Below are 18,430 nucleotides of genomic sequence, written 5' to 3'. Positions count from 1 at the left end.
CCATGGGGACTGTGTGTGTGTGGGTCACCATGGGGGACTGTGTGTGTGGGTCACCATGGGGACTGTGTGTGTGGGGGTCACCATGGGGACTGTGTGTGTGGGGGTCACCATGGGGACTGTGTGTGTGGGGGTCACCATGGGGACTGTGTGTGTGGGGGTCACCATGGGGACTGTGTGTGTGGGTCACCATGGGGACTGTGTGTGTGTGTGTGTCACCATGGGGACTGTGTGTGTGGGTCACCATGGGGACTGTGTGTGGGTCACCATGGGGACTGTGTGTGTGGGTCACCATGGGGACTGTGTGTGTGGGTCACCATGGGGACTGTGTGTGTGTGGGTCACCATGGGGACTGTGTGGGTCACCATGGGGACTGTGTGTGTGTGGGTCACCATGGGGGACTGTGTGTGTGGGTCACCATGGGGACTGTGTGTGTATGGGTCACCATGGGGACTGTGTGTGTGTGGGTTACCATGGGAACTGTGTGTGTGTGGGTCACCATGGGGACTGTGTGTGTGTGGGTCACCATGGGGACTGTGTGTGTGTGGGTCACCATGGGGGACTGTGTGTGTGTGGGTCACCATGGGGGACTGTGTGTGCGGGTCACCATGGGGACTGTGTGGGTCACCATGGGGACTGTGTGTATGGGTCACCATGGGGACTGTGTGTGTGGGTCACCATGGGGACTGTGTGTGTGTCACCATGGGGACTGTGTGTGTGGGTCACCATGGGGACTGTGTGTGTATGGGTCACCATGGGGACTGTGTGTGTGGGTCACCATGGGGACTGTGTGTGGGTCACCATGGGGCCTATGTGTGTGTGGGTCACCATGGGGACTGTGTGTGTGGGTCACCATGGGGACTGTGTGTGTGTGTGTCACCATGGGGACTGTGTGTGGGGGTCACCATGGGGACTGTGTGTGTGGGTCACCATGGGGACTGTGTGTGTATGGGTCACCATGGGGACTGTGTGTGTGGGTCACCATGGGGACTGTGTGTGGGGTCACCATGGGGACTGTGTGTGTGGGGGTCACCATGGGGACTGTGTGTGGGGTCACCATGGGGACTGTGTGTGTGTGGGTCACCATGGGGACTGTGTGTGTGGGGGTCACCATGGGGACTGTGTGGTGTGGGGGTCACCATGGGGACCTGTGTGTGTGGGGGGTCACCATGGGGACTGTGTGTGTGGGTCACCATGGGGAACTGTGTGTGTGTGGGGGTCACCATGGGGACTTGTGTGTGTGTGGGTCACCATGGGGACTGTGTGTGTGGGGTCACCATGGGGACTGTGTGTGTGGGTCACCATGGGGGACTGTGTGTGTGGGTCACCATGGGGACTGTGTGTGTGGGTCACCATGGGGACTGTGTGTGGTCACCATGGGGACTGTGTGTGTGTGGGTCACCATGGGGGACTGTGTGTGGGGTCACCATGGGGGACTGTGTGTGTGTGGGGTCACCATGGGGACTGTGTGTGTGGGGTCACCATGGGGACTGTGTGTGTGTGGGTCACCATGGGGACTGTGTGTGTGTGGGTCACCATGGGGACTGTGTGTGTGGGTCACCATGGGGACTGTGTGTGTGTGGGTCACCATGGGGACTGTGTGTGTGGGTCACCATGGGGACTGTGTGTGGGGTCACCATGGGGACTGTGTGTGGGTCACCATGGGGACTGTGTGTGGGGTCACCATGGGGACTGTGTGTGTGTGGGTCACCATGGGGACTGTGTGTGGGTCACCATGGGGACTGTGTGTGTGTGGGTCACCATGGGGACTGTGTGTGTGGGGTCACCATGGGGACTGTGTGTGTGGGTCACCATGGGGACTGTGTGTTGTGGGTCACCATGGGGACTGTGTGTGTGTGGGTCACCATGGGGACTGTGTGTGTGTGGGTCACCATGGGGACTGTGTGTGTGGGTCACCATGGGACTGTGTGTGTGTGGGTCACCATGGGGACTGTGTGTGTGGGTCACCATGGGGACTGTGTGTGTGTGGGTCACCATGGGGACTGTGTGTGCGGGTCACCATGGGGACTGTGTGTGTGGGTCACCATGGGGACTGTGTGTGTGGGTCACCATGGGGACTGTGTGCTGTGGGGGTCACAATGGGGACTGTGTGTGTGGGTCACCATGGGGACTGTGTGTGTGGGTCACCATGGGACTGTGTGGGGAATCACCATGGGGACTGTGTGTGGGTCAACCATGGGGACTGTGTGGGGATCACCATGGGGACTGTGTGTGGGTCACCATGAGGACTGTGTGTGGGGGTCACTATGGGGACTGTGTGTGTGGGTCACCATGGGGACTGTGTGGTGTGGGTCACCATGGGGACTGTGTGGGGGTCACCATGGGGACTGTGTGTGTGGGTCACCATGGGACTGTGTGTGTGGGTCACCATGGGGACTGTGTGTGGGTCACCATGGGGACTGTCGTGTGGGGTCACTATGGGGACTGTGTGTGTGGGTCACCATGGGGACTGTGTGTGTGGGTCACCATGGGGACTTGTGGTGTGGGGTCACCATTGGGGACTGTGTGGTGGGTCACCATGGGGACTGTGTGTGGGGTCACCATGGGGACTGTGTGTGGGTCACCATGGGGACTGTGTGTGTGGTCACCATGGGGACTGTGTGTGGGTCACCATGGGGACTGTGTGTGTGGGTCACCATGGGGACTGTGTGGGGGTCACCATGGGGACTGTGTGTGGGTCACCATGGGGACTGTGTGTGGGTCACCATGGGGACTGTGTGTGGGTCACATGGGGACTGTGTGTGGGTCACCATGGGGACTGTGTGTGGGTCACCATGGGGACTGTGTGTGGTGGGTCACCATGGGGACTGCGTGTGGGGTCACCATGGGGACTGTGTGTGGGTCACCATGGGGACTGTGTGTGTGGGGTCACCATGGGGACTGTGTGTGTGGGGTCACCATGGGGACTGTGTGTGTGTGGGTCACCATGGGGACTGTGTGTGTGGGGTCACCATGGGGACTGTGTTGGGGTCACCATGGGGACTGTGTGTGTGGGGTCACCATGGGGACTGTGTGTGGGGGTCACCATGGGGACTGTGTGTGGTCACCATGGGGACTGTGTGTGTGGGGTCACCATGGGGACTGTGTGTGGGTCACCATGGGGACTGTGTGTGTGGGTCACCATGGGGACTGTGTGTGGGTCACCATGGGGACTGTGTGTGGGGTCACCATGGGGACTGTGTGTGGGGGTCACCATGGGGACTGTGTGTGTGGGTCACCATGGGGACTGTGTGTGTGTGGGTCACCATGGGGACTGTGTGTGGGTCACCATGGGGACTGTGTGTGTGGGTCACCATGGGGACTGTGTGTGGGTCACCATGGGGACTGTGTGTGGGGTCACCATGGGGACTGTGTGTGTGGGTCACCATGGGGACTGTGTGTGGGTCACCATGGGGACTGTGTGGGGTCACCATGGGGACTGTGTGTGGGTCACCATGGGGGACTGTGTGGTATCACCATGGGGACTGTGTGTGGGTCACCATGGGGACTGTGTGTGGGTCACCATGGGGACTGTGTGTGTGGGTCACCATGGGGACTGTGTGTGGGTCACCATGGGGACTGTGTGTGGGTCACCATGGGGACTGTGTGTGGGGTCACCATGGGGACTGTGTGTGGGTCACCATGGGGACTGTGTGTGGGGTCACCATGGGGACTGTGTGTGGGGGTCACCATGGGGACTGTGTGTGTGGGTCACCATGGGGACTGTGTGTGTGGGTCACCATGGGGACTGTGTGTGGGTCACCATGGGGACTGTGTGTGGGTCACCATGGGGACTGTGTGTGTGGGTCACCATGGGGACTGTGTGTGGGGTCACCATGGGGACTGTGTGTGGGGTCACCATGGGGACTGTGTGTGGGGTCACCATGGGGACTGTGTGTGGGTCACCATGGGGACTGTGTGTGGGTCACCATGGGGACTGTGTGGTGGGTCACCATGGGGACTGTGTGTGGGTCACCATGGGGACTGTGTGTGGGTCACCATGGGGACTGTGTGTGGGTCACCATGGGGACTGTGTGTGGGTCACCATGGGGACTGTGTGTGGGTCACCATGGGACTGTGTGTGGGTCACCATGGGGACTGTGTGTGGGTCACCATGGGGACTGTGTGTGGGTCACCATGGGGACTGTGTGTGGGGTCACCATGGGGACTGTGTGTGTGGGTCACCATGGGGACTGTGTGTGGGTGGTCACCATGGGGACTGTGTGTGGGTCACCATGGGGACTGTGTGTGGGGTCACCATGGGGACTGTGTGGGGTCACCATGGGGACTGTGTGTGTGTGGGTCACCATGGGGACTGTGTGTGGGTCACCATGGGGACTGTGTGTGTGGGTCACCATGGGGACTGTGTGTGGGTCACCATGGGGACTGTGTGTGGGGTCACCATGGGGACTGTGTGTGGGGTCACCATGGGGACTGTGTGTGGGTCACCATGGGGACTGTGTGTGTGGGTCACCATGGGGACTGTGTGTGGGTCACCATGGGGACTGTGTGTGTGGGTCACCATGGGGACTGTGTGTGGGGTCACCATGGGGACTGTGTGTGTGGGTCACCATGGGGACTGTGTGTGGGGGTCACCATGGGGACTGGTGTGTGGGTCACCATGGGGACTGTGTGTGTTCACCATGGGGACTGTGTGTGGGTCACCATGGGGACTGTGTGTGGGGTCACCATGGGGACTGTGTGTGTGGGTCACCATGGGGACTGTGTGTGGGGGTCACCATGGGGACTGTGTGTGTGGGTCACCATGGGGACTGTGTGTGTGGGTCACCATGGGGACTGTGTGGGGTCACCATGGGGACTGTGTGTGGGGTCACCATGGGGACTGTGTGTGGGGTCACCATGGGGACTGTGTGTGGGTCACCATGGGGACTGTGTGTGGGGGTCACCATGGGGACTGTGTGTGTGGGTCACCATGGGGACTGTGTGTGTGGGTCACCATGGGGACTGTGTGGGGTCACCATGGGGACTGTGTGTGTGGGTCACCATGGGGACTGTGTGTGTGGGTCACCATGGGGACTGTGTGTGTGGGTCACCATGGGGACTGTGTGTGGGTCACCATGGGGACTGTGTGTGTGGGTCACCATGGGGACTGTGTGTGGGGTCACCATGGGGACTGTGTGTGGGGTCACCATGGGGACTGTGTGTGTAGGTCACCATGGGGACTGTGTGGGGGTCACCATGGGGACTGTGTGTGGGTCACCATGGGGACTGTGTGTGGGTCACCATGGGGACTGTGTGTGGGTCACCATGGGGACTGTGTGTGGGTCACCATGGGGACTGTGTGTGGGTCACCATGGGGACTGTGTGTGGGTCACCATGGGGACTGTGTGTGGGTCACCATGGGGACTGTGTGTGGGTCACCATGGGGACTGTGTGTGGGTCACCATGGGGACTGTGTGTGGGTCACCATGGGGACTGTGTGGTCACCATGGGGACTGTGTGTGGGTCACCATGGGGACTGTGTGGGTCACCATGGGGACTGTGTGTGGGTCACCATGGGGACTGTGTGTGGGTCACCATGGGGACTGTTGTGTGGGTCACCATGGGACTGTGTGTGGGGGTCACCATGGGGACTGTGTGTGTGGGGTCACCATGGGGACTGTGTGTGGGGTCACCATGGGGACTGTGTGTGTGGGTCACCATGGGGACTGTGTGTGGGGTCACCATGGGGACTGTGTGTGGGTCACCATGGGGACTGTGTGGGGGTCACCATGGGGACTGTGTGGGGGGTCACCATGGGGGACTGTGTGTGGGGTCACCATGGGGACTGTGTGTGGGTCACCATGGGGACTTGTGTGTGGGTCACCAATGGGGACTGTGTGGGGGTCACCATGGGGGACTGTGTGTGGGGGTCACCATGGGGGGGGTGACTGTGTGTGTGGGTCACCATGGGGACTGTGTGTGGGTCACCATGGGGACTGTGTGTGGGTCACCATGGGGACTGTGTGTGGGTCACCATGGGGACTGTGTGTGGGTCACCATGGGGACTGTGTGTGTAGGTCACCATGGGGACTGTGTGGGGGTCACCATGGGGCCTGTGTGTGGGTCACCATGGGGCCTGTGTGTGGGTCACCATGGGGACTGTGTGTGGGTCACCATGGGGACTGTGGTGTCACCATGGGGACTGTGTGTGGGTCACCATGGGGCCTGTGTGTGGGTCACCATGGGGCCTGTGTGTCGGTCACCATGGGGCCTGTGTGTGGGTCACCATGGGGACTGTGTGTGGGTCACCATGGGGACTGTGTGTGGGTCACCATGGGGACTGTGTGGTCACCATGGGGACTGTGTGTGGGTCACCATGGGGACTGTGTGTGGGTCACCATGGGGACTGTGTGTGGGGTCACCATGGGGACTGTGTGTGGGGTCACCATGGGGACTGTGTGGGTCACCATGGGGACTGTGTGTGGGTCACCATGGGGACTGTGTGTGGGGGGTGTGGGTCACCATGGGGACTGTGTGTGTGGTCACCATGGGGACTGTGTGTGTGGGTCACCATGGGGACTGTGTGTGTGGGTCACCATGGGGACTGTGTGTGTGGTCACCATGGGGACTGTGTGTGTGGTCACCATGGTGACTGTGTGTGTGGCGTCACCATGGGGACTGTGTGGTGTGTCACCATGGGACGTGTGTTGGTCACCATGGGGGTGACTGTGTGTGTATGGGTCAACATGGGGACTGTGTGTGTGAGGTCACCATGGGGACTTTGTGTGGGTCACCCATGGGGCCTATGTGTGTGTTGGGTCTGACCATGGGTGACTGTGTGTGGGGCACCATGGGGACTGTGTGTGTGTGTGTGTCACCATGGGGACTGTGTGTGTGGGTCACCATGGGGGACTGTGTGGGGGTCACCATGGGTCTCTGTGTGAGGGGGTCCCATGGGACTGTGTGTGTGGGTACCATGTGTGGGTCAACCAATGGGGACTGGGTGGGGGTCACCATGGGGACTGTGTGTGGGTTACCATGGGGACGTGTGTGGGTTACCATGGGGACTGTGTGGTGGGTCACAATGGGGACTGTGTGTGGGTCACCATGGGAACTGTGTGTGTGTGGGTCACCATGGTGACTGTGTGTGTGGGTCACCATGGGACTGTGTGTGGGTCACCATGGGGACTGTGTGTGGTGTGGGTCACCATGTGGACTGTGTGTGGGGGTCACCATGGGGACTGTGTGGGGGTCACCATGGGGAACTGTGTGTTTGTGGGTCACCATGGGGACTGTGTGTGTGTGGGTCACCATGGGGACTGTGTGTGTGTGGGTCACCATGGGGACTGTGTGTGGGTCACCATGGGGACTGTGTGTGGGGTCACCATGGGGACTGTGTGTGTGGGTCACCATGGGGACTGTGTGGGGGTCACCATGGGGACTGTGTGTGTGTGGGTCACCATGGGGACTGTGTGTGTGTGGGTCACCATGGGGACTGTGTGTTTGTGGGTCACCATGGGGACTGTGTTGGGGTCACCATGGGGAATGTGTGTGTGGGGGTCACCATGGGACTGTGTGTGGGTCACTATGGGGACTGTGTGTGTGTGTGGGTCACAATGGGGACTGTCTGTGGGTCACAATGGGGACTGTGTGTGTGTGGGGTCACAATGGGGACTGTGTGTGGGTCACAATGGGGACTGTGTGTGGGGGTCACCATGGGGACTGTGTGTGGGGGTCACCATGGGGACTGTGTGTGTGGGTCACAATGGGGACTGTGTGTGTGTGGGTCACAATGGGGACTGTGTGTGTGGGTCACCATGGGGACTGTGTGTGTGGGTCACCATGGGGATTGTGTGGGGATCACCATGGGGACTGTGTGTGGGTCACCATGGGGACTGTGTGGGGATCACCATGGGGACTGTGTGTGGGGTCACCATGGGGACTGTGTGTGGGGGTCACTGTGGGGACTGTGTGTGTGGGTCACCATGGGGACTGTGTGTGTGGGTCACCATGGGGACTGTGTGTGTGGGTCACCATGGGGACTGTGTGTGGGGGTCACCATGGGGACTGTGTGTGTGGGTCACCATGGGGACTGTGTGTGTGGGTCACCATGGGGACTGTGTGGGGGTCACCATGGGGACTGTGTGTGTGGGTCACCATGGGGACTGTGTGTGGAGGTCACCATGGGGACTGTGTGGGGGTCACCATGGGGACTGTGTGGGGGTCACCATGGGGACTGTGTGTGGGGTCACCATGGGGACTGTGTGTGGGGTCACCATGGGGACTGTGTGTGGGTCACCATGGGGACTGTGTGTGGGGTCACCATGGGGACTGTGTGTGGGTCACCATGGGGACTGTGTGTGGGTCACCATGGGGACTGTGTGTGGGTCACCATGGGGACTGTGTGTGGGTCACCATGGGGACTGTGTGTGGGTCACCATGGGGACTGTGTGTGGGTCACCATGGGGACTGTGTGTGGGGGTCACCATGGGGACTGTGTGTGGGGGTCACCATGGGGACTGTGTGTGGGTCACCATGGGGACTGTGTGTGGGTCACCATGGGGACTGTGTGTGGGTCACCATGGGGACTGTGTAGGGTCACCATGGGGACTGTGTGTGGGTCACCATGGGGACTGTGTGTGGGTCACCATGGGGACTGTGGGTGGGTCACAATGGGGACTGTGTGTGGGTCACCATGGGGACTGTGTGTGTGGGTCACCATGGGGAACTGTGTGTGGGTCACCATGGGGACTGTGTGTGGGTCACCATGGGGACTGTGTGTGGGTCACCATGGGGACTGTGTGTGGGTCACCATGGGGACTGTGTGTGGGTCACCATGGGGACTGTGTGGGTCACCATGGGGACTGTGTGTGGGTCACCATGGGGACTGTGTGTGGGTCACCATGGGGACTGTGTGTGGGTCACCATGGGGACTGTGTGTGGGTCACCATGGGGACTGTGTGTGGGTCACCATGGGGACTGTGTGTGGGTCACCATGGGGACTGTGTGTGGGTCACCATGGGGACTGTGTGGGTCACCATGGGGACTGTGTGTAGGTCACCATGTGGACTGTGTGGGTCACCATGGGGACTGTGTGTGGGTCACCATGGGGACTGTGTGTGGGTCACCATGGGGACTGTGTGTGGGTCACCATGGGGACTGTGTGTGGGTCACCATGGGGACTGTGTGTGGGTCACCATGGGGACTGTGTGTGGGTCACCATGGGGACTGTGTGTGGGTCACCATGGGGACTGTGTGTGGGTCACCATGGGGACTGTGTGTGGGTCACCATGGGGACTGTGTGTGGGTCACCATGGGGACTGTGTGGGTCACCATGGGGACTGTGTGTGGGTCACCATGGGGACTGTGTGTGGGTCACCATGGGGACTGTGTGGGGGTCACCATGGGGACTGTGTGTGGGTCACCATGGGGACTGTGTGTGGGTCACCATGGGGACTGTGTGGGTCACCATGGGGACTCAGTACTGGAAGTACAGCATGGGGATCTAACATGTAGGTAATAAAGTGTGTTCTGTGAACCTAATGAATAATTACTGGAAGTGGAGTATATGAACCTATTGTGTAGTTACATTGGGATCTTCTTGAGATGATTTCGGGGCTTTAGTGTTCCCGCGGCCCGGTCCGCGACCAGGCCTCCACCCTCAGGAAGCAGCCCGTGACATTTGACTAACACACAGGTACCTATTTTACTGCTAGATACAGGGGCATAGGGTGAAAGAAACTCTGCCAATTGTTTCTCGCCGGCGCCCGGGATCGATCCCTGGACCACAGAATCACAATTGTCCAGCGTGCTGTTCGCTCGGCCGACCAGCTCCCTGTGGGATGTGGTGAACTTAATTTCTATGTACTAGAAGTGGGACATGATAAGCCTAAAGGGGAAGTACTGGCAGCTGGGTGTGCCAGGCCACTTGACGAGGAAGTACTGGAAGTGCTGCACTTGGTGTGTAGTGACTTGGTTGACGAGGAAGTACTGGAAGCTGGCAGAAGAAATAAGCTTGAATGTGAGGTACCGGGTTCGATTCCCTCCTTAAAGTACTGGAGGCTGGGAGTAGTACTCCTGGTGAGACACTTAACCTGGAGTGGAATAACTGGGGCTGGGAGCGGTACTTTCCTGAGGGATGTGACCTGTAGGGGAAGACTGGAAGTAGTACTCTGCTTAGGTACTTTACCTGAAGGGGAAGTACTGGACTCCGTCCCTGAAGTACGGGTACTGGATGACTGGAGGAAGTCCCAGTACTTTCTCGCCTCCTGCAACACAAACCATAATATTACTCCCTCTCCACACATGCTCCACACCTGATAAATACCCTCTACTCTATACCCTCACCACACCTAGAGATATAGACAAGGACACAATCTACAGTACAGTATCATTCTTTGCAGATGACACGAGGATTTTTATGAGAGTAGACAAGATAGAGGACACGGGAAACCTCCAAACAGATGTAGCGAAGAGCCTCCAAGGAAGATAAGTTCCAGCTCATGCGATACGGAAAAAATTAAAACATAAAAGCGAAAACGTCGTACAAAGAGGAGTCAAATCATAACATAGAACGAAAAGGCAATGTAAAGGATCTGAGTGTACTCATGTCGGAAGACCTTACCTTTAAAGAACACAGTAAAGTAGCCGTCACAACTGCAAGCAAAATGACAGGTTGGATAACAAGAACCTTTCACACTACGTAGAGATACTGTACCGATGATGATACTTTTCAAGATGCAAGTGCTCTCTAGAGTGGAGTACTGCGGCACAATGACAGCACCTTTCAAAGCAGGAGAAACTGCTGACCTGGAGAGCGGGTAGAGATCCTTTACTGCCAGAATCCACTCAGTAAAACATCTAAACTATTGGGACCGACTAAAGGGCCTAAATCTGTATTCTCTTGAGCGCAGGCGGGAGAGATACATAATAATCTATACGTGGAAAATAGTAGAGGGGCTGGTCCCAAACTTGCACACAGAAATAACACCACATGAGACCAGGAGGCATGGCAGGATGTGCAGAATGCACCACACCAACAACACACCACTATGGCCACTCACTGGCCCTCACACCACTATGGTCACTCACTGGCCCTCACACCACTATGGTCACTCACTGGCCCTCACACCACTATGGTCACTCACTGGCCCACACACCACTATGGTCACTCACTGGCCCTCACACCACTATGGTCACTCACTGGCCCACACACCACTATGGTCACTCACTGGCCCTCACACCACTATGGTCACTCACTGGCCCACACACCACTATGGTCACTCACTGGCCCACACACCACTATGGTCACTCACTGGCCCACACACCACTATGGTCACTCACTGGCCCTCACACCACTATGGTCACTCACTGGCCCACACACCACTATGATCACTCACTGGCCCTCACACCACTATGGTCACTCACTGGCCCTCACACCACTATGGTCACTCACTGGCCCACACACCACTATGGTCACTCACTGGCCCTCACACCACTATGGTCACTCACTGGCCCACACACCACTATGGTCACTCACTGGCCCACACACCACTATGGTCACTCACTGGCCCACACACCACTATGGTCACTCACTGGCCCTCACACCACTATGGTCACTCACTGGCCCTCACACCACTATGGTCACTCACTGGCCCTCACACCACTATGGTCACTCACTGGCCCACACACCACTATGGTCACTCACTGGACCTCACACCACTATGGTCACTCACTGGCCCTCACACCACTATGGTCACTCACTGGCCCTCACACCACTATGGTCACTCACTGGCCCTCACACCACTATGGCCACTCACTGGCCCTCACACCACTGTGGCCACTCACTGGCCCTCACACCACTATGGTCACTCACTGGCCCACACACCACTATGGTCACTCACTGGCCCTCACACCACTATGGTCACTCACTGGCCCTAACACCACTATGGTCACTCACTGGCCCACACACCACTATGGTCACTCACTGGCCCTCACACCACTATGGTCACTCACTGGCCCTCACACCACTATGGTCACTCACTGGCCCTCACACCACTATGGTCACTCACTGGCCCACACACCACTATGGTCACTCACTGGACCTCACACCACTATGGTCACTCACTGGCCCTCACACCACTATGGTCACTCACTGGCCCTCACACCACTATGGTCACTCACTGGCCCTCACACCACTATGGCCACTCACTGGCCCTCACACCACTGTGGCCACTCACTGGCCCTCACACCACTATGGTCACTCACTGGCCCTCACACCATTATGGTCACTCACTGGCCCTCACACCACTATGGTCACTCACTGGCCCTCACACCACTATGGTCACTCACTGCTCCACACACCACTATGGTCACTCACTGCCCCTCACACCACTATGGTCACTCACTGGCCCACACACCACTATGGTCACTCACTGGCCCACACGCCACTATGGTCACTCACTGGCCCACACACCACTATGGTCACTCACTGGCCCTCACACCACTATAGTCACTCACTGGCCCTCACACCACTATGGTCACTCACTGGCCCACACGCCACTATGGTCACTCACTGGCCCACACACCACTATGGTCACTCACTGGCCCACACACCACTATGGTCACTCACTGGCCCACACACCACTATGGTCACTCACTGGCCCACACACCACTATGGTCACTCACTGGCCCACACACCACTATGGTCACTCACTGGCCCTCACTTGAGAACGTGTGTGTACACAGCAACACTGGAGAACGTGTGGGTGTACACAGCAACACTGGAGAACGTGTGTGTACACAGCAACACTGGAGAACGTGTGTGTGTACACAGCAACACTGGAGAACGTGTGTGTGTACACAGCAACACTGGAGAACGTGTGTGTGTACACAGCAACACTGGAGAACGTGTGTGTGTACACAGCAACACTGGAGAACGTGTGTGTGTACACAGCAACACTGGGGAACGTGTGTGTGTACACAGCAACACTGGAGAACGTGTGTGTGTACACAGCAACACTGGAGAACGTGTGTGTGTACACAGCAACACTGGAGAACGTGTGTGTGTACACAGCAACACTGGAGAACGTGTGTGTGTACACAGCAACACTGGAGAACGTGTGTGTGTACACAGCAACACTGGAGAACGTGTGGGTGTATACAGCAACACTGGAGAACGTGTGGGTGTACACAGCAACACTGGAGAACGTGTGGGTGTACACAGCAACACTGGAGAACGTGTGTGTGTACACAGCAACACTGGAGAACGTGTGTGTGTACACAGCAACACTGGAGAACGTGTGGGTGTACACAGCAACACTGGAGAACGTGTGTGTGTACACAGCAACACAGGAGAACGTGTGTGTGTACACAGCAACACTGGAGAACGTGTGTGTGTACACAGCAACACTGGAGAACGTGTGTGTGTACACAGCAACACTGGAGAACGTGTGGGTGTACACAGCAACACTGGAGAACGTGTGTGTGTACACAGCAACACTGGAGAACGTGTGGGTGTACACAGGCATGAGAGGGGGGGGCGGGGGACTCACCCAGGATCCTGAGGGTGAACCCCAGGAAGTAGCCGGCGATGGAGCCGTAGGTGTTGACGTGGTCGGGGGCGTGCACGGCCAGCGTCAGCTGCGGGAACAACATCACGTACACCAGGTCCCCGCACAGGTAGCTGGGGGAGGAGACGGTTCATTATACTGGTAGCTGGGGGAGGAGACGGTTCATTATACTGGTAGCTGGGGAGGAAACGGTTCATTATATTGGTAGCTGGGGGAGGAGACGGTTCATTATACTGGTAGCTGGGGGAGGAGACGGTTCATTATATTGGTAGCAGGGGGAGGAGACGGTTCATTATATTGGCAGCAGGGGGAGGAGACGGCTCATTATACTGGTAGCTGGGGGAGGAGATAGTTCATTATACTGGTAGCTGGGGGAGGAGACGGCTCATTATACTGGTAGCTGGGAGAGGAGAAGGCTCATTATACTGGTAGCTGGGAGAGGAGAAGGCTCATTATACTGGTAGCTGGGAGAGGAGACGACTCATTATACTGGTAGCTGGGAGAGGAGAAGGCTCATTATACAGGTAGCTGGGGGAGGAGACGGTTCATTATACTGGTAGCTGGGGGAGGAGACGGTTCATTATATTGGTAGCTGGGGGAGGAGACGGTTCATTATACTGGTAGCTGGGGGAGGAGACGGTTCATTATACTGGTAGCTGGGGGAGGAGACGGATCATTATACTGGTAGCTGGGGGAGGAGACGGTTCATTATACTGGTAGCTGGGAGAGGAGAAGGCTCATTATACTGGTAGCTGGGAGAGGAGACGACTCATTATAATGGTAGCTGGGAGAGGAGAAGGCTCATTATACAGGTAGCTGGGGGAGGAGACGGTTCATTATACTGGTAGCTGGGGGAGGAGACGGTTCATTATACTGGTAGCTGGGAGAGGAGAAGGCTCATTATACTGGTAGCTGGGAGAGGAGAAGGCTCATTATACTGGTAGCTGGGGGAGGAGACGGTTCATTATACTGGTAGCTGGGGGAGGAGACGGCTCATTATACTGGTAGCGGGGGGAGGAGACGGCTCATTATACTGGTAGCTGGGAGAGGAGAAGGCTCATTATACTGGTAGCTGGGGGGAGGAGACGGTTCATTATACAGGTAGCTGAGGGAAGGAGACGGCTCATTATACTGGTAGCGGGGGGGGAGGAGACAGCTCATTATACTGGTAGCTGGGGGAGAAGACGGTTCATTATACTGGTAGCTGGGGAGGAGACGGTTTATTATACTGGTAGCTGGGGGAGGAGACGATTCATTATACTGGTAACTGGGGGAGGAGACGGTTCATTATACTGATAGCTGGGGGAGGAGACGGCTCATTATTCAGGTAGCTGGGGGAGGTGACGGTTCATTATACTGGTAGCTGGGGGAGGAGACGGCTCATTATACTGGTAGCTGTGGGAGGAGACGGCTCATTATACTGGTAGCTGGGGGAGGAGAAGGCTCATTATACTGGTAGCTGGGGGAGGAGACGACTCATTATACTGGTAGCTGGGAAAGGAGAAGGCTCATTATACTGGTAGCTGGGAGAGGAGACGGTTCATTATATTGGTAGCAGGGGGAGGAGAAGGCTCATTATACAGGTAGCTGGGGGGAGGAGACGGTTCATTATACTGGTAGCTGGGGGAGGAGAAGGCTCATTATACTGGTAGCTGGGAGAGGAGAAGGCTCATTATACTGGTAGCTGGGGGAGGAGACGGTTCATTATACTGGTAGCTGGGGGAGGAGACGGCTCATTATACTGGTAGCGGGGGGAGGAGACGGCTCATTATACTGGTAGCTGGGAGAGGAGAAGGCTCATTATACTGGTAGCTGGGGGGAGGAGACGGTTCATTATACAGGTAGCTGAGGGAAGGAGACGGCTCATTATACTGGTAGCGGGGGGGGAGGAGACAGCTCATTATACTGGTAGCTGGGGGAGAAGACGGTTCATTATACTGGTAGCTGGGGAGGAGACGGTTTATTATACTGGTAGCTGGGGGAGGAGACGATTCATTATACTGGTAGCGGGGGGAGGAGACGGCTCATTATACTGGTAGCTGGGAGAGGAGAAGGCTCATTATACTGGTAGCTGGGGGGAGGAGACGGTTCATTATACAGGTAGCTGAGGGAAGGAGACGGCTCATTATACTGGTAGCGGGGGGGGAGGAGACAGCTCATTATACTGGTAGCTGGGGGAGAAGACGGTTCATTATACTGGTAGCTGGGGAGGAGACGGTTTATTATACTGGTAGCTGGGGGAGGAGACGATTCATTATACTGGTAACTGGGGGAGGAGACGGTTCATTATACTGATAGCTGGGGGAGGAGACGGCTCATTATTCAGGTAGCTGGGGGAGGTGACGGTTCATTATACTGGTAGCTGGGAGAGGAGACGGCTCATTATACTGGTAGCTGTGGGAGGAGACGGCTCATTATACTGGTAGCTGGGGGAGGAGAAGGCTCATTATACTGGTAGCTGGGGGAGGAGACGACTCATTATACTGGTAGCTGGGGGAGGAGAAGGCTCATTATACTGGTAGCTGGGGGGAGGAGACGGTTCATTATACTGGTAGCTGGGGGAGGAGACGGTTCATTATATTGGTAGCTGGGGGAGGAGAAGGTACATTATACTGGTAGCTGGGGGAGGAGACGGTTCATTATATTGGTAGCAGGGGGAGGAGACGGTTCATTATATTGGTAGCAGGGGGAGGAGACGGCTCATTATACTGGTAGCTGGGGGAGGAGACGGTTCATTATACTGGTAGCTGGGGGAGGAGACGGCTCATTTTACTGGTAGCTGGGAGAGGAGAAGGCTCATTATACTGGTAGCTGGGAGAGGAGAAGGCTCATTATACTGGTAGCTGGGAGAGGAGACGACTCATTATACTGGTAGCTGGGAGAGGAGAAGGCTCATTATACAGGTAGCTGGGGGAGGAGACGGTTCATTATACTGGTAGCTGGGGGAGGAGACGGTTCATTATATTGGTAGCTGGGGGAGGAGACGGTTCATTATACTGGTAGCTGGGGGAGGAGACGGTTCATTATACTGGCAGCTGGGGGAGGAGACGGATCATTATACTGGTAGCTGGGGGAGGAGACGGTTCATTATACTGGTAGCTGGGAGAGGAGAAGGCTCATTATACTGGTAGCTGGGAGAGGAGACGACTCATTATAATGGTAGCTGGGAGAGGAGAAGGCTCATTATACAGGTAGCTGGGGGGAGGAGACGGTTCATTATATTGGTAGCTGGGGAGGAGACGGCTCATTATACTGGTAGCTGGGGGAGGAGACGGTTCATTATACTGGTAGCTGGGGAGGAGACGGTTCATTATATTGGTAGCTGGGGGAGGAGACGGTTCATTATACTGGTAGCTGGGGGAGGAGACGGTTCATTATATTGGTAGCAGGGGGAGGAGACGGTTCATTATATTGGCAGCAGGGGGAGGAGACGGCTCATTATACTGGTAGCTGGGGGAGGAGACGGTTCATTATACTGGTAGCTGGGGGAGGAGACGGCTCATTATACTGGTAGCTGGGAGAGGAGAAGGCTCATTATACTGGTAGCTGGGAGAGGAGAAGGCTCATTATACTGGTAGCTGGGAGAGGAGACGACTCATTATACTGGTAGCTGGGAGAGGAGAAGGCTCATTATACAGGTAGCTGGGGGAGGAGACGGTTCATTATACTGGTAGCTGGGGGAGGAGACGGTTCATTATATTGGTAGCTGGGGGAGGAGACGGTTCATTATACTGGTAGCTGGGGGAGGAGACGGTTCATTATACTGGTAGCTGGGGGAGGAGACGGATCATTATACTGGTAGCTGGGGGAGGAGACGGTTCATTATACTGGTAGCTGGGAGAGGAGAAGGCTCATTATACTGGTAGCTGGGAGAGGAGACGACTCATTATAATGGTAGCTGGGAGAGGAGAAGGCTCATTATACAGGTAGCTGGGGGGAGGAGACGGTTCATTATATTGGTAGCTGGGGAGGAGACGGCTCATTATACTGGTAGCTGGGAGAGGAGAAGGCTCATTATACAGGTAGCTGGGGGAGGAGACGGTTCATTATATTGGTAGCTGGGGGAGGAGACGGCTCATTATACTGGTAGCTGGGGGAGGAGACGACTCATTATATTGGTAGCTGGGGGAGGAGACGGTTCATTATACTGGTAGCTGGGGGAGGAGACGGTTCATTATATTGGTAGCAGGGGGAGGAGACGGTTCATTATATTGGTAGCAGGGGGAGGAGACGGCTCATTATACTGGTAGCTGGGGGAGGAGACGGTTCATTATACTGGTAGCTGGGGGAGGAGACGGTTCATTATACTGGTAGCTGGGAGAGGAGAAGGCTCATTATACTGGTAGCTGGGAGAGGAGAAGGCTCATTATACTGGTAGCTGGGGGAGGAGACGGTTCATTATACTGGTAGCTGGGGGAGGAGACGGCTCATTATACTGGTAGCGGGGGGAGGAGACGGCTCATTATACTGGTAGCTGGGAGAGGAGAAGGCTCATTATACTGGTAGCTGGGGGGAGGAGACGGTTCATTATACAGGTAGCTGAGGGAAGGAGACGGCTCATTATACTGGTAGCTGGGGGAGAAGACGGTTCATTATACTGGTAGCTGGGGAGGAGACGGTTTATTATACTGGTAGCTGGGGGAGGAGACGATTCATTATACTGGTAACTGGGGGAGGAGACGGTTCATTATACTGGTAGCTGGGGGAGGAGACGGCTCATTATTCAGGTAGCTGGGGGAGGTGACGGTTCATTATACTGGTAGCTGGGGGAGGAGACGGCTCATTATACTGGTAGCTGTGGGAGGAGACGGCTCATTATACTGGTAGCTGGGGGAGGAGAAGGCTCATTATACTGGTAGCTGGGGGAGGAGACGACTCATTATACTGGTAGCTGGGGGAGGAGAAGGCTCATTATACTG

At 56.6% G+C, this 18,430-nt stretch overlaps 1 protein-coding gene across 1 annotated transcript in view; it reads right to left on the bottom strand.

Annotated features, from left to right (window-relative positions):
- LOC123761449 (high-affinity choline transporter 1-like) overlaps positions 1–18,430 on the bottom strand; it is a 1,078,813-nt gene that overhangs the window by 21,830 nt on the left and 1,038,553 nt on the right. Inside the window, exons 13-14 of the mRNA XM_069313981.1 lie at positions 13,494–13,624; positions 10,130–10,208 (exon numbers count right to left, since the gene is read on the bottom strand). Of these exons, the coding sequence (XP_069170082.1) occupies positions 10,130–10,208; positions 13,494–13,624 (210 nt within the window). The remainder of the gene's footprint in view (positions 1–10,129; positions 10,209–13,493; positions 13,625–18,430) is intronic.

The sequence above is a fragment of the Procambarus clarkii genome, chromosome 7, assembly GCF_040958095.1.
Source record: "Procambarus clarkii isolate CNS0578487 chromosome 7, FALCON_Pclarkii_2.0, whole genome shotgun sequence".
Classification (NCBI taxonomy): domain Eukaryota; kingdom Metazoa; phylum Arthropoda; class Malacostraca; order Decapoda; family Cambaridae; genus Procambarus; species Procambarus clarkii.
Note: the sequence above shows the minus strand (reverse complement) of the source record. Positions and strands in the feature narration are given on the sequence as shown.